The sequence below is a fragment of the Lolium perenne genome, chromosome 4, assembly GCF_019359855.2.
Source record: "Lolium perenne isolate Kyuss_39 chromosome 4, Kyuss_2.0, whole genome shotgun sequence".
Classification (NCBI taxonomy): Eukaryota; Viridiplantae; Streptophyta; class Magnoliopsida; order Poales; family Poaceae; genus Lolium; species Lolium perenne.
Window position 1 is genome coordinate 43,251,822 of NC_067247.2, and position 14,794 is coordinate 43,266,615.

Sequence of the window (14,794 nt, forward strand, 5' to 3'; positions counted from 1 at the left end):
CTACTGAAAGTTATTATGAGAGAGGAAAATATGGTTGTAGAAATTTTCATGTTACTAAAACACCTCTCTATGTGCTGAAATTTTTGAAGCTACACTTGTTTTATCTTTCTATGCTTGTTGCATTATGCTTCTTGAACTTGTTTATTTACAAGATTCCTTTTCATAGGAAGCATGTTAGGCTTAAATTTGTTTTGAATTTGCCTCTTGATGATCTATTTTGCTTCAACTACTATTTCTTGCGAGTGCATCATTAAAATTGCTGAGCCTATCTTAATGGCTATAAAGAAAGAACTTCGTGGGAGATAACCCATGTGTTTATTTTGCTACAGTACTTTTGTTTTATATTTGAGTCTTGGAAGTTGTTACTACTGTAGCAACCTCTCCTTATCTTATTTTATTGCATTGTTGTGCCAAGTAAAGTCTTTGATAGTAAGGTTCATACTAGATTTGGATTACTGCGCAGAAACAGATTTCTTTGCTGTCACGAATCTGGGCCTAATTCTCTGTAGGTAACTCAGAAAATTATGCCAATTTACGTGAGTGATCCTCAGATATGTACGCAACTTTCATTCAATTTGAGAATTTTCATCTGAGCAAGTCTGGTGCCATTTTAAAATTCGTCTTTACGGACTGTTCTGTTTTGACAGATTCTGCCTTTTTATTTCGCATTGCCTCTTTCGCTGTGTTGGATGGATTTCTTTGTTCCATTACCTTCCAGTAGCTTTGGGCAATGTCCAGAAGTGTTAAGAATGATTGTGTCACCTCTGAACATGTGAATTTTTGATTATGCACTAACCCTCTAATGAGTTTGTTTCGAGTTTGGTGTGGAGGAAGTTTTCAAGGGTCAAGAGAGGAGGATGATATACTATGATCAAGAAGAGTGCAGAGTCTAAGCTTGGGGATGCCCCGGTGGTTCACCCCAGCATATTTTAAGAAGACTCAAGCGTCTAAGCTTGGGGATGCCCAAGGCATCCCCTTCTTCATCGACAACATTATCAGGTTCCTCCCCTGAAACTATATTTTTATTCCGTCACATCTTATGTGCTTTGCTTGGAGCGTCGGTTTATTTTTGTTTTTGTTTTTGTTTGAATAAAATGGATCCTAGCATTCACTGTATGGGAGAGAGACACGCTCCGCTGTTGCATATGGACAAGTATGTCCTTAGGCTTTACTCATAGTATTCATGGCGAAGAGTCTTCTTCGTTAAATTGTTATATGGTTGGAATTGGAAAATGCTACATGTAGTAATTCTAAAATGTCTTGAATAATTTGATACTTGGCAATTGTTGTGCTCATGTTTAAGCTCTTGCATCATATACTTTGCACCTATTAATGAAGAAATACATAGAGCATGCTAAAATTTGGTTTGCATATTTGGTCTCTCTAAAGTCTAGATAATTTATAGTATTGAGTTTTGAACAACAGGGAAGACGGTGTAGAGTCTTATAATGTTTTCAATATGTCTTTTATGAGAGTTTTGCTGTACCGCTTCATCCTTGTGTTTGTTTCAAATAGCCTTGCTAGCCTAAACCTTGTATCGAGAGGGAATACTTCTCATGCATCCAAAATACTTGAGCCAACCACTATGCCATTTGTGTCCACCATACCTACCTACTACATGGTATTTCTCCGCCATTCCAAAGTAAATTGCTTGAGTGCTACCTTTAAATTTCCATTCTTCACCTTTACAATATATAGCTCATGGGACAAATAGCTTAAAAACTATTGTGGTATTGAATATGTACTTATGCACTTTATCTCTTATTAAGTTGCTTGTTGTGCGATAACCATGTTCACTGGGGACGCCATCAACTACTCTTTGTTGAATATCATGTGAGTTGCTATGCATGTTCGTCTTGTCTGAAGTAAGGGCGATCTACCACCTTATGGTTAGAGCATGCATATTGTTAGAGAAGAACATTGGGCCGCTAACTAAAGCCATGACCCATGGTGGAAGTTTCAGTTTTGGACATATATCCTCAATCTCAAATGAGAAAATTAATTGTTGCTACATGCTTATGCATAAAAGAGGAGTCCATTATCTGTTGTCTATGTTGTCCCGGTATGGATGTCTAAGTTGAGAATAATCAATAGCGAGAAATCCGATGCGAGCTTTCTCCTTAGACCTTTGTACAGGCGGCATAGAGGTACCCCTTTGTGACACTTGGTTAAAACATGTGCATTGCGATGATCCCGGTAGTCCAAGCTAATTAGGACAAGGTGCGGGCACTATTAGTATACTATGCATGAGGCTTGCAACTTGTAAGATATAATTTACATGATACATATGCTTTATTACTACCGTTGAAAAAATTGTTTCTTGTTTTCAAAATCAAAGCTCTAGCACAAATATAGCAATCGATGCTTTCCTCTTTGAAGGACCATTCTTTTACTTTCATTGTTGAGTCAGTTCACCTATTTCTCTCCACCTCAAGAAGCAAACACTTGTGTGAACTGTGCATTGATTCCTACATACTTGCATATTGCACTTGTTATATTACTCTATGTTGACAATTATCCATGAGATATACATGTTATAAGTTGAAAGCAACCGCTGAAACTTAATCTTCCTTTGTGTTGCTTCAATACCTTTACTTTGATTTATTGCTTTATGAGTTAACTCTTATGCAAGACTTATTGATGCTTGTCTTGAAGTACTATTCATGAAAAGTCTTTGCTTTATGATTCACTTGTTTACTCATGTCATTACCATTGTTTTGATCGCTGCATTCATTACATATGCTTACAAATAGTATGATCAAGGTTATGATGGCATGTCACTCCAGAAATTATCTTTGTTTATCGTTTACCTGCTCGGGACGAGCAGGAACTAAGCTTGGGGATGCTGATACGTCTCCGACGTATCGATAATTTCTTATGTTCCATGCCACATTATTGATGATATCTACATGTTTTATGCACACTTTATGTCATATTTATGCGTTTTCCGGAACTAACCTATTGACAAGATGCCGAAGGGCCAGTTGCTGTTTTCTGCTGTTTTTGGTTTCAGAAATCCTAGTAAGGAAATATTCTCGGAATTGGACGAAATCAACTCCCAACACCTTAGAATCCCCGGAAGCATCCAGAACACCCGAGAGTCGTCGGAGGGGGGCCACAGGCCCACCAGACCATAGGCCGGCGCGGCCTGGGGGTGGCCCGCGCCCCCCTATGGTGTGGTGGCCCCAGAACCCCTCCGAGGCTGCCCTTCAGCCTATTTAAAGCCTCCATCGCGAAAACCCTATCACGGTTGACGAAACCTGCAAAAACCTTCCAGAGCCGCCGCCATCGCGAAGCCAAGATCTGGGGGACAGGAGTCTCTGTTCCGGCACGCTGCCGGGACGGGGAAGTGCCCCCGAAAGGCTTCTCCATCGACACCACCGCCATCTTCATCAACGCTGCTGTCTCCCATGAGGAGGGAGTAGTTCTCCATCGAGGCTCGGGGCTGTACCGGTAGCTATGTGGTTCATCTCTCTCCTATGTACTTCAATACAATAATCTCATGAGCTGCCTTACATGATTGAGATTCATATGATGATGCTTGTAATCTAGATGTCGTTATGCTAGTCAAGTGAATTTTACTTATGTGATCTCCGGAGACTCCTTGTCCCACGTGTGTAAAGGTGACAGTGTGTGCACCGTGTGGGTCTCTTAGGCTATATTTCACAGAATACTTATTCACTGTTATGGTTGGCATATTGAAGTGCTTATTTATATCTCTTTATGATTGCAATGTGTTTTGTATCACAATTTATCTATGTGCTACTCTAGTGATGTTATTAAAGTAGTTCTATTCCTCCTGCACGGTGTAATGGTGACAATGTGTGCACCCGTGTTAGTACTTGGCGTAGGCTATGATTGTGATCTCTTGTAGATTATGAAGTTAACTATTGCTATGATGGTATTGATGTGATCTATGCCTCCTTTCGTAGCGTGAAGGTGACAGTGTGCATGCTACGTTAGTACTTGGTTTAGTTGTGTTGATCTATCATGCACTCTAAGGTTATTTAAATATGAACATTAAATTGTGGAGCTTGTTAACTCCGGCATTGAGGGTTCGTGTAATCCTACGCAATGTGTTCATCATCCAACAAGAGTGTAGAGTATGCATTTATCTATTCTGTTATGTGATCAATGTTGAGAGTGTCCACTAGTGAAAGTCCGATCCCTAGGCCTTGTTCCTAAATACTGCTATCGCTGCTTGTTTACTGTTTTACCGCGTTACTACTGCTGCGTTACTACTGCTTGTTTACTGTCCTGGGCAAAGCACTTTTCTGGTGCCGTTGCCACTGCTCATATATATTCATACCACCTGTATTTCACTATCTCTTCGCCGAACTAGTGCACCTATTAGGTGTGTTGGGGACACAAGCGACTTCTTGCTTTGTGGTTGCAGGGTTGCATGAGAGGGATATCTTTGACCTCTTCCTCCCTGAGTTCGATAAACCTTGGGTGATCCACTTAAGGGAAACTTGCTGTTGTTCTACAAACCTCTGCTCTTGGAGGCCCAACACTGTCTACAGGAAAAGGAGGGGGCGTAGACATCAATGTCACTTCAGAAATTATCCTTGTTATCGTTTACCTACTCGAGGGCGAGTAGGAACTAAGCTTGGGGATGCTTGATACGTCCCAAACGTATCTATAATTTCTTATGTTCCATGCTACTTTTATGATGATACTCACATGTTTTATACACATTATATGTCATTATTATGCATTTTCCGGCACTAACCTATTGACGAGATGCCGAAGAGCCGATTCTTTGTTTTACTGCTGTTTTTGGTTTCAGAAATCCTAGTAAGGAAATATTCTCGGAATTGGACGAAATCAACGCCCAGGGGCTTATTTTTCCATGAAGCTTCCAGAAGACCGAGGGAGATACGAAGTGGGGCCACGGGGCGCCGCCACACTAGGGCGGCGCGGCCTAGAGGGGGCCCGCGCGGCCCTAGCGTGTGGGGCCCCCGTGACTCCTCCGACTCCGCCCTTCCGCCTACTTAAAGCCTTCGTCGCGAAACCCCCAGTACCGAGAGACACGATACGGAAAACCTTCCAGAGACGCCGCCACCAATCCCATCTCGGGGGATTCAGGAGATCGCCTCCGGCACCCTGCCGGAGAGGGGAATCATCTCCCGGAGGTCTCTTCATCGCCATGATCGCCTCCGGATCGATGTGTGAGTAGTTCACCCCTGGACTATGGGTCCATAGCAGTAGCTAGATGGTTGTCTTCTCCTCATTGTGCTATCATGTTAGATCTTGTGAGCTGCCTATCATGATCAAGATCGTCTATTTGTAATGCTACATGTTGTGTTTGTTGGGATCCGATGAATATTGAATACTATGTCAAGTTGATTATCAATCTATCATATATGTTATTTATGTTCTTGCATGCTCTCCGTTGCTAGTAGAGGCTCTGGCCAAGTTGATATTTGTGACTCCAAGAGGGAGTATTTATGCTCGATAGTGGGTTCATGCCTCCATTAAATCTGGGACAGTGACAGAAAGTTCTAAGGTTGTGGATGTGCTGTTGCCACTAGGGATAAAACATCGATGCTTTGTCTAAGGATATTTGTGTTGATTACATTACGCACCATACTTAATGCAATTGTCTGTTGTTTGCAACTTAATACCGGAAGGGGTTTGGATGATAACCTGAAAGTGGACTTTTTAGGCATAGATGCATGCTGGATAGCGGTCTATGTACTTTGTCGTAATGCCCTGATTAATTCTCATAGTACTCATCATGATATATGTATGTGCATTGTTATGCCTTCTTTATTTGTCAATTGCCCAACTGTAATTTATTCACCCAACATCTGTTTATCTTATGGGAGAGATACCACTAGTGAACTGTGGACCCCGGTCCTATTCTTTACATCTGAAATACAATCTACTGCAATTGTTCTTACTGTTCTTCGCAAACAATCATCATCATCCACACTATACATCTAATCCTTTGTTTACAGCAAGATGGGACGGGACGCCTGACGAGCCGTGGAAGCCCCATCGCACAAAGGCTTTAAGAGCCGAAGACGAGGACCGCCCTTCAGGGCCAGCCCATGGCGGTTGTGGCGCGTCGGCCGGGGAACGACCCCGAGCTCCACGGCTCCCAGAACCGACTTCTCCGCTTGACGTCGTCGAGGAAGACAGCCGGATCCGGCAACCAGTCGCTGCAAACCCAGCTCCAGGTCACCCTTCCTCCTCAAACTCCTGTACAAGATCCCACAGCCCCCGCGAGGACGCCAGAGCGAGCGTCGCCGGGACGGAGAATAGGCTGGGGAACAAAAGTCCACTCCGTGGTAGCCGCCGCCGCCACGCCAACCACGGCTGGAAAACCCAATCCCGTCGGCCCGACTGACCAACGGGAGACTCCGGCCGACAGATCCTCGACGCTGCACCGAAGAGCACCACCGAGATGGGGAGATCTGCAAGCCTTTTATTTGCCGACACGGCTTCGCCGCCACCACCCAAACGAGTGCGCGCAGCAGACTAACCCTACTATCTACACGCGGAGAACCAAGCTCCCGAGTTCCCTCATCCTCCCGCCGCCGGAGCGGCCGACGGAGGATGAGGGAACCCACGAGCTCGCCCGCGGCGGATCGAGGGAAACTAGCCGCCTTCCTTTTCGCTTCTCTAGAGTACTGTAGAGAGGGGAAAGAGGAGCGGAGAGGTCTGTGACAGTGGTGGAGCTACGGCTGCGATTGCGATGTCAATAGGAGAAAAAATTAAGGACACTCTCTTCTTGTGAAAATAAGTGTTAGTTTAAACTTGTACTAGGTATTTACACATTAAAATACATCTAGATACATATAAATCTAAAGAAATCTGCTACACTTATTTTGGAAGTGAGGAAGTGAGATCATTCATTAGCCAAAGTATTAGGCAAAGTTTGTGGCGTCACTGAGACAATATGAACAAGAGTAGCTCGAAGATCGCAACTGGTCGTCGGGCGACGGCTTGTTCCACAACAGACCAGACTTTGGGCGTTTTGTGACTCTGTTTGGACGCGTGTCTTTTCTGATCGGTTCGTGAGCCCGGCGTGCTGTACGTGTCACATACATATACTGAAACTGAAGCAACCCGGCACAACTGTTCCATAGAGTCCGGCTCCACTCGTCCCACCCCAAACCCTCGCCTCCGCCGCTCCATGCCGCCGCCGATGGACGAGCCCGTCGAGGATGGCTTCCTCCGCCTCTCGGACGATCTCGTCGAGGAGGTCTTCTTCCGCCTCCCCCCGGACGAGCCCGCCTGCCTCGTGCGCGCCTCCGCCGTCCGCAAGCACTGGCGCCGGATCCTCGCCGACGCGGGATTCCGCCGCCGCTACCGCGAGTTCCACGGAGCACCTCCCGTCCTGGGGCTCTTCCAAGAGGACACCAGATTCTTCGCCACCACTGCCCACCTCCCTGCCCGGCCGGACCGTCCCCGCCGCTATACTGCCATGATGGCCGTGGACTGCCGCCACGGCCGTGCCCTAATCACCCCCTTTAACCGCTACTTCGGGGATTTCGGGGAGGGGGAGAGCTTCGACCTCACCGTGTTTGACCCTCTGACGGGCCACCAGCACCGCGTGCCCTCCCCGGACAACAACGTGCTCTGGTTCAGCGCGGCGGTGCTCTGCGCCGCACAAGGCTGCGACCACCTTGGTTGCCAGGGAGGGCATTTCCGTGTGGCCTTCGTGACCACTGATCAGCAGAAGAGCATCACGTCGGGCTGGCTCTACTCATCCCAGACCCGCATGTGGAGCACGCTCAGCTCTGCTCATCACCCCAATGTCACCAAGTATACATTTAACCGCTATGTGCCTAGCGTCCTTCTGGGCGATGCAATCTACTTCAACATCGACGGCGTCATCAAGTGCGACCTAGGTACGCTAAGCTTGTCAATGTTCGAGAGGCCCACCGATGTCAAAGGGGGGCGTCTCATGATAGCGCAAGACGGCGGGCTGGGTTTCGCTGCGTTGGTGGATGTCACTGATCTAACCCTGTGGTCGATGGAGACCGGACCCGAGGGGGCCATGGGATGGGCAAAACTCAGGGTAATTGACCTTCACACGCTCCTCCCTCATGGTGCCCTCTCGATTCCAACCGCTGATTGTGTGATTAGTGGCATCGCGGAGGGCAGCCAAGTCATTTTCATAAGTACCTTCGCTTGTTACATGGTTGATCTCAAGTCAAGGCGAGTCAGGAAGGTGTCTTCTCCTACCAGAAAGTTATTTCCCTACATGAGGTTCTACATGCCAGGTATTAGTTACTAATGTCGATGTATGTATAACCCTGTAGAATTCTCTGTTACAATCTATCAATGGCACTTAATTAGCAACATGAGTTGAAAATATGGAACTTAGCAAGTAACCTTACATATGACAACTTATGTGCTCATGAAAGACATGCGTTCCTCATGTCCATGTTCTCTTGACGGTTCTATGCATTTTTGGGTTTAACTAGTGTGTTTGCATACTTGTCGGTACTTGTGATCGGTGACTAACAGATTAAGTAAAATGTACATTGAGGTGAAACAAATTCATCAACAAATTGATTTTTATTTCGTACATTCTTGCATCTCTACAGCTATGGAAGCAGCTTCAACGGGCAAAGGGCAGTGAGCTGGTGTTTCAAGTGTTTGTCAAGCACAAGCTGATGGAACATGGGCTTTTGGATCAAGGGTGGAGGTGGTGTAGGGACGACACTAGACAAAGGGCAAGTTGGTTTTTTGAACTTTGTTTAGAAAGTTGCTGCTTCTGTCCTTGGAATGTGTAAAGATATTTTCAGTCATTCCGTGTTATGCCCGCTATGGAAGAAAGGGACCTGAATATGATGTACTGTAGAATTCAGTCAAATCATCTTTTCTATTGTTCAAATCATCCGCACCAGTTGTTTTGTGTTGTGAATTCTACACCGGCACCAGCGAAGATAATTTGAATGGAACCTGGCAGCCCACAATGGAAAAAGACCTTAATATGATGTAGCATTTGAACCTGACTGGTGAGGACACTTGGTATGTTCCAAGCAGGGTCCAACTTGATCAGTAAAATGCCAGGTATTGAAGTACTTCCAGTTTTGGCAATGTCTAACTTCAGTCACGTCCTTGATCATGCCAAGCATGGTTTACGCATTTTTGCTGAGAAGATGTAGGAAGTATGTAGTCGACAATACACAGGAGCAGCAGCACTTATCACATATTCTGCTGAACATCCAAAGCAGAAGATTCGATCTCTGAACATACAAATTGATTTGACTATGAAATATAATCTAATAGAATATATAAGAGTATAAGACCAGCTGTTATACAAGTGAGATCAGCAAGCTGTTAGTTCCTAGGTCAAAAACTATTTGACATGTCTCATATACATCATCCTCCATCTAGCTAGTGTCAGCATCACCAACTGAATCTGCCACTGACCATAAAATGAACGAATTGCGCAAGGTACATTGGTCCAGGAAAGGAGCGCCTCCAAATCAAGCCCAGACACATCCAGAGAGCTAGAGCTGCTTTTCACCAGTTCATTGTCATCTGGCATTGCAGCATTGGCGTCGAAACAGTAGTTGATCAATCATGCGTATAAAAGACATGAGCACAACTGCAATATATCCATGTCCAAGTATATATACCTTAAAACGCTGAAACTACTATTTGGCAACCTTTTCAAGAAATGAAACTAAAGCAGCCAAGGTCATCTTTCAGAAGAAAAGAAAATCCAAAGTGTGTTCCTCTAGTTGCTGCTGTTCTTATATACCTGGCATATGTGACGAAGGGTGGAGTTACTATGTTTCCAAATGCTGAGGTATGCCAATATTTCTGAGATTGCTTGAAATTTCCCGCTACAGAATGTTACCTAATCTTATGCATTCTCTCAGATCTGGCCTGGCAGGACCTTGAGCTTCTTGATCACAACTAATGTATCCATAAGAGCAGATCCAAGCAGTCTTCATGGGAGCTGCCTAGTTCCCAGCGTGCCAGTAGCCCAGTAGTCGATGGTGAGAAGTGGTCTGCCACAAAATGGATTCACGTCCAGCATTCGACAATCCTTCAAATGCGAGGAGGGGCACGCCACTGTTCTGATCACAATATGTTCTGTCTTCCATGATTGGCATGATGGATGCCCTCGGAGTTTACCGCAAAAGATCTTTAGATGTGTTGTACGAACGCATGGTGAAGATAATTTGAATGGAAACCGGCAGCCTGTGATCGATTGAAAAAGACCTGAATATCTTGTAGACTTTCAACCTGACTTGTGTAGAAACTCTAAACAGGATCTAACCTGAAGGAAAATACCAGGTCTTCAAGGATTTCTTTTTCCCACTGATGGCATGTCTCCTGCATATGCATTGTGCTAAGCCGGAGTGTGGGATCGACAATACACTGCAGCTACAGTTATCACCTTTTCCGCTGAACATACAATACAGAAGGTCCGATCTCTGAACCAACAAATATATAAGAGCATAAGGTATACAAGTAATCAACAAGCTTTTTTAGTTGTTTGTACAGTAAAAAATATTCGACACATATATAAGGAGAGATATCAAGAGCCTCTATTTAGTGCCAGCACCAACAGGTTAACCAGCCCCTGTCCAAAAGAATGAACGAGTCGTGCAAACTACATGGGTCTAGAATGAAGGAGCGACTCCATATCAAATAGCAAGCCGCTTCTTAGTTCGTCCTGCGATGAGGGCTCCTGAGAAGCCGATGGAATCATTTCTTTTTCTGTATATCAAAGATTCTCTGAGATCAGATTACAATTTAAGAAAAAGGAGTAGCCAATCTGTTCTGAACATACTTGGTTTTCTGATGTACATCTCAATAACAGTAAAACAGAAACTGGAGCGCCTACGTACAAACCCAGCTTAGTTCGGGTGCGCTTCCAATCATCCCAGACCTCAAAACTATTGTGGCAAAATTAGTTAACAGTAAAATGCAACTAGTTAGGAGCAATCACAGCGATCTAAGCTCGTCAGCCATCGGATCGCTCTTATGGACGGACTGGATCACTCCGTCGCCCCGCAGATTTACTCCCGTCTTCTCGTCCGCTCCTGCTCGCCCGTAACAGCTGGTCCAACATAGCTGGGCTTCTACTCTGGAAATCGATTTGGGAGCCCGTACATTAGTTGGGCTCACAATCTGTTAAATGGGCCGAATCAAGGTTTTCCAGTTTGTTTTGTTTTTTCTCCCATTGGTGTCTACGCCCAGCCCCACGGCGGCGGCCGCCTCGGCGTCTCCTCTTCTGTTCGATTTGACTTGAAACTGCCAGCGGTGCCATAGTTAGTCATCATTCATGGCGATAAATAGGTGATGTCAGTTTGCCTCTTGTTTTCTCTTGCTTGGATCGGAGGCAATGCCCTGTTCGTCTTCTTCGACCGACGACCGTCACAAGTCACAACCCAGACCTCGCCGTGGTTGCAGTTGGTGCCTCCCCCTTTTCACGTGCCGCCTCGCCGTAAGCGCTCATCCGGTGACTTCACTTCTGGTGTGGCTGATCAGCGCCTGTCCTGCATGCAGCGGGGTTCATCTCCATCGGGATTTAGTGGTAGACCTCCGTGTTGATGGCTTATTCGGTCTCCTGTTCGCCCTCCACTGCAGTATGCTACTGCAGCCATGGCTCTGCAATTGTGCCGCTTCCTCCTCTAGGTGCATCGTCCTGTGATCGGGAACTATTCCGTTAATTGTCTCGGCAAAAGGCCGATGGATGCGATGCAGGTACAAATTTAGGCCCTGTTTAGTAGCAAAGTCCAAATATCTGCATATTCTCTTGGCATCTATATGTTTTCACTTTTCACTACCTTCTTTTCAGGTATATTTGGACTTAAATACTTTGTTGAGTCTTCCGTGTTGTTTCCTGCTGATTTCCATTATTCTGTTGGGCGTTGTAGCCTGCTGGCTGTAGTTCTCCATTACAGTGTTCTTCTACTAAAGTTGTGTAAGGTGAATTATGTTGTTCGCGTTTACAGAGGCATGCCATTGGTTGGATCGGCTGAATTCCTCCCTTGTCCTTTTCTACAATGCGGCTGTTCGCAGCCTGTCCCAGGTAATGGTCATAAACCTGCACACAAGTCATGTTCTTGGTGAATTTCGATTCCATGTATTTATGTTGAAAAGGAACACCACATATTTCAGTAGTTTCTCGTCCTTTCCATGTTTTCTTTTGGAAAATAAACAACGGATTATGTTTTGTGTCAGGTTATCCTATGGTTATGCACATTTTTTATAGTCCCATGTTTATCGACGCGTATCATCCCGTTGATTACCATCATCTTCCTACTTATCCTATTATCGAAATGGTAATATTTCTTAGGTTTCCATCTGAGAGAAGAAACTAGCAGAAATTGTTTCCCGAACTAAGTTTTCACAACCACATAGTTTGATTTATTTGTCGAGATCTCTTGTCAATTCTTGTTCTTGTAGTTTAACATGTGAAGTTTCTTTCCACATAGATGAAAATATAATAATTAGCATCGGTCAATCTGCTATTGACTCCGGCATAGTTACTATCTTTGTTCTTTGATTTTTCCGGGGAAGAGATGGAAAACTGTCTTGGGATGAAATCAGGTTTTCTTCTTTTATCACTTATGTGCATTTTCCATAGGATATGCCTTTCTTGTTTCCCACAATTATTATTCTTTTGTTGCAGCATTCAGAATTGTTGTTGAATCCAATTTGCCACAACCTGATGATGCTACAAGTCAAATAGGAAAAGGGGAAGATAATGCTTGCCATACATACTCCTCCATCCATCTTACCTTCTTTTAGTTGAGAAGCTCGTCACCCCTGTAACTGATAAAACACAACGTGTCTGCACAACAGATTCAGGAAACAGTTCACTAGACCGAAAAAATTGACAGTCATCAGTCATGACCACCTGACCTCAAAACCCAAGAACTAGCTGACATAGACATCCCAAATGGGCCTGCTGAAGATAGTACCCGGGGTTTGCTGAAGGCCCACTACCCGAAAAATAAGAAGATTCGGGAACCCAAGATATATTAAGGAAAGTTAGAGCTGTAATAGGAAGTGTTATTTGTAATCTGGCGGGGTGAGTTAGAAATCGTCCCGGACTCTGTAACTTGTACAACACGAATCCCTCGGCTCCGCCTCCTATATAAAGGGGGAGTCGAGGGACGAAGAGATCATCGAATCATTGTTTCAAACCCTAGTTTTCATAATCGTCGAGTACTTTTCGGCTGAAACCTTCGAGATCTACTTGCCCTCTACTTCCAACTAAACCCTAGCCTACAATCCATAGGCATTGACAAGTTGATACCTTGTCAATTGGCGCCGTCTGTGGGGATTAGAGGCGTAAGGATCAGATCTCGATGGCACGTTCAAGATCTTCGACATCATCAACCGCAAGCAACATAATGGATCGAGGTAAACAGATCGCTGCTGGTCTTGTCGATTTTGTTCCTCACCCACCCTCCCGTTTGGATGCATATGCGTATCTGGAGGAGCCTATGGAGACGACGTTCGGAAGGTTTCGCTTTCGCGTCGAGAAGGAAGGATCGTATCGTGTCGAAATTCCGATTTCGTCGGGATCGTCGGCAGTCGATTCCGATTTTTCAAGCTATACATCGTCAACCGAATCAGGAGAAGAAGAAACTTCGTCGACACGCTACGTCAGCACCAGGGCAAGAGAGAAACTCGCCAAGATCTTCAGCGACATGTCGTTTGAGTCATCCGCAGACTCATATATAAGCGATGGCTCAAGCAATGTCGACAGTTATGACTTCATCGACAAATCTATCACAGTGGGCAAGGTCTTCATCAACCTCAACGATGATGTCACCAAACCCAACATAGATCTGAATACAAAATACCATCAGATTTATGCTATTGAAGATCAAGAGGAAACATCTGAGGCTTTCGACGATCTGGGAAATCCTTACGTCGATCCCTCTGATCTGCGACGAGGCCTGGGCAATAAATACGTCGGGCCACAGCCGCGAGACAGAGTTCAACTTTCGCAAGCAGCGTGGGACAGAGCCGCGAGAGCTATGAACGGTACAGAACCAATGGCTACCACGGCCACACCAGAGGAATTACAAGCATATCAATATAGGCTCGCACGAGCTGCCGGAAGAATTGGAAAAGCAGAGACGGCCGAGTTAAACGGGAGAAAGGAGGCAGCTTACGCATCCGGCGGGGAGAAGGGCAGATCTAAGTCGACAATCTAGAACTTCGGGTGATAGCCATAGGGAGGCTCGGAACAGAGGAAGATCAAGGTTACAACACATACCCGAAGCAGAAAGAGAGCACTTGGTTCAAAACCTCGACATGTCCTTTATGTCGATAGATACAAGAGGGAACATTATCCCTAAGACACCAGAAGCTGGGTATATGGCGACACAAGCTTTTATCCTCGCGTCTAAACCACCTCCAGGTGATCCAAGGGAAACACTGTACAATATGGCGATAGCAGGAGTTGGAGCTATGGGGACAGCGTTTGTATCAACGCCTCCCGAAGGAACGGCAAGGCAAAATAGTCCACGACCTGCGGCGACAACGGCGGCAGCCTGAAGGACCAAGCGGAGCAAGAGACACGGCAGCACAAGCAAGGGTCGATAGAGCGCGGCAAAACAGAAGGGAATATCGGCAATCCCCGGAGCTTAACGACGAAGATATGTGCGGCTTGCCGTGTTTCACGAGGAGAGTCCGAAAAACTCGAGTCCCTTCGAGATTCAAGTTACCCGATAACTTCAAGAAATTCGACGGCCTTCAAGATCCAGAGGATTGGCTAGTTGATTATCTCGAGACGGTAAAGCTCACGGGAGGAACCGAGCAACAGCTATGCAAAGCATCCGAGTGCATC

General features: G+C 45.4%; 1 protein-coding gene across 1 annotated transcript; it reads left to right on the top strand.

The window, feature by feature from the left end:
- Nucleotides 1–7,104: 7,104 nt before the first annotated feature.
- Nucleotides 7,105–8,857, top strand: LOC127348338 (uncharacterized). The gene is made up of 2 exons (XM_051374393.2): nucleotides 7,105–8,237; nucleotides 8,565–8,857. Exons 1-2 carry the CDS (start codon nucleotides 7,145–7,147, stop codon nucleotides 8,597–8,599), a joined length of 1,128 nt encoding a protein of 375 aa, XP_051230353.1. The 5' UTR covers nucleotides 7,105–7,144; the 3' UTR covers nucleotides 8,600–8,857.
- Nucleotides 8,858–14,794: the final 5,937 nt, after the last annotated feature.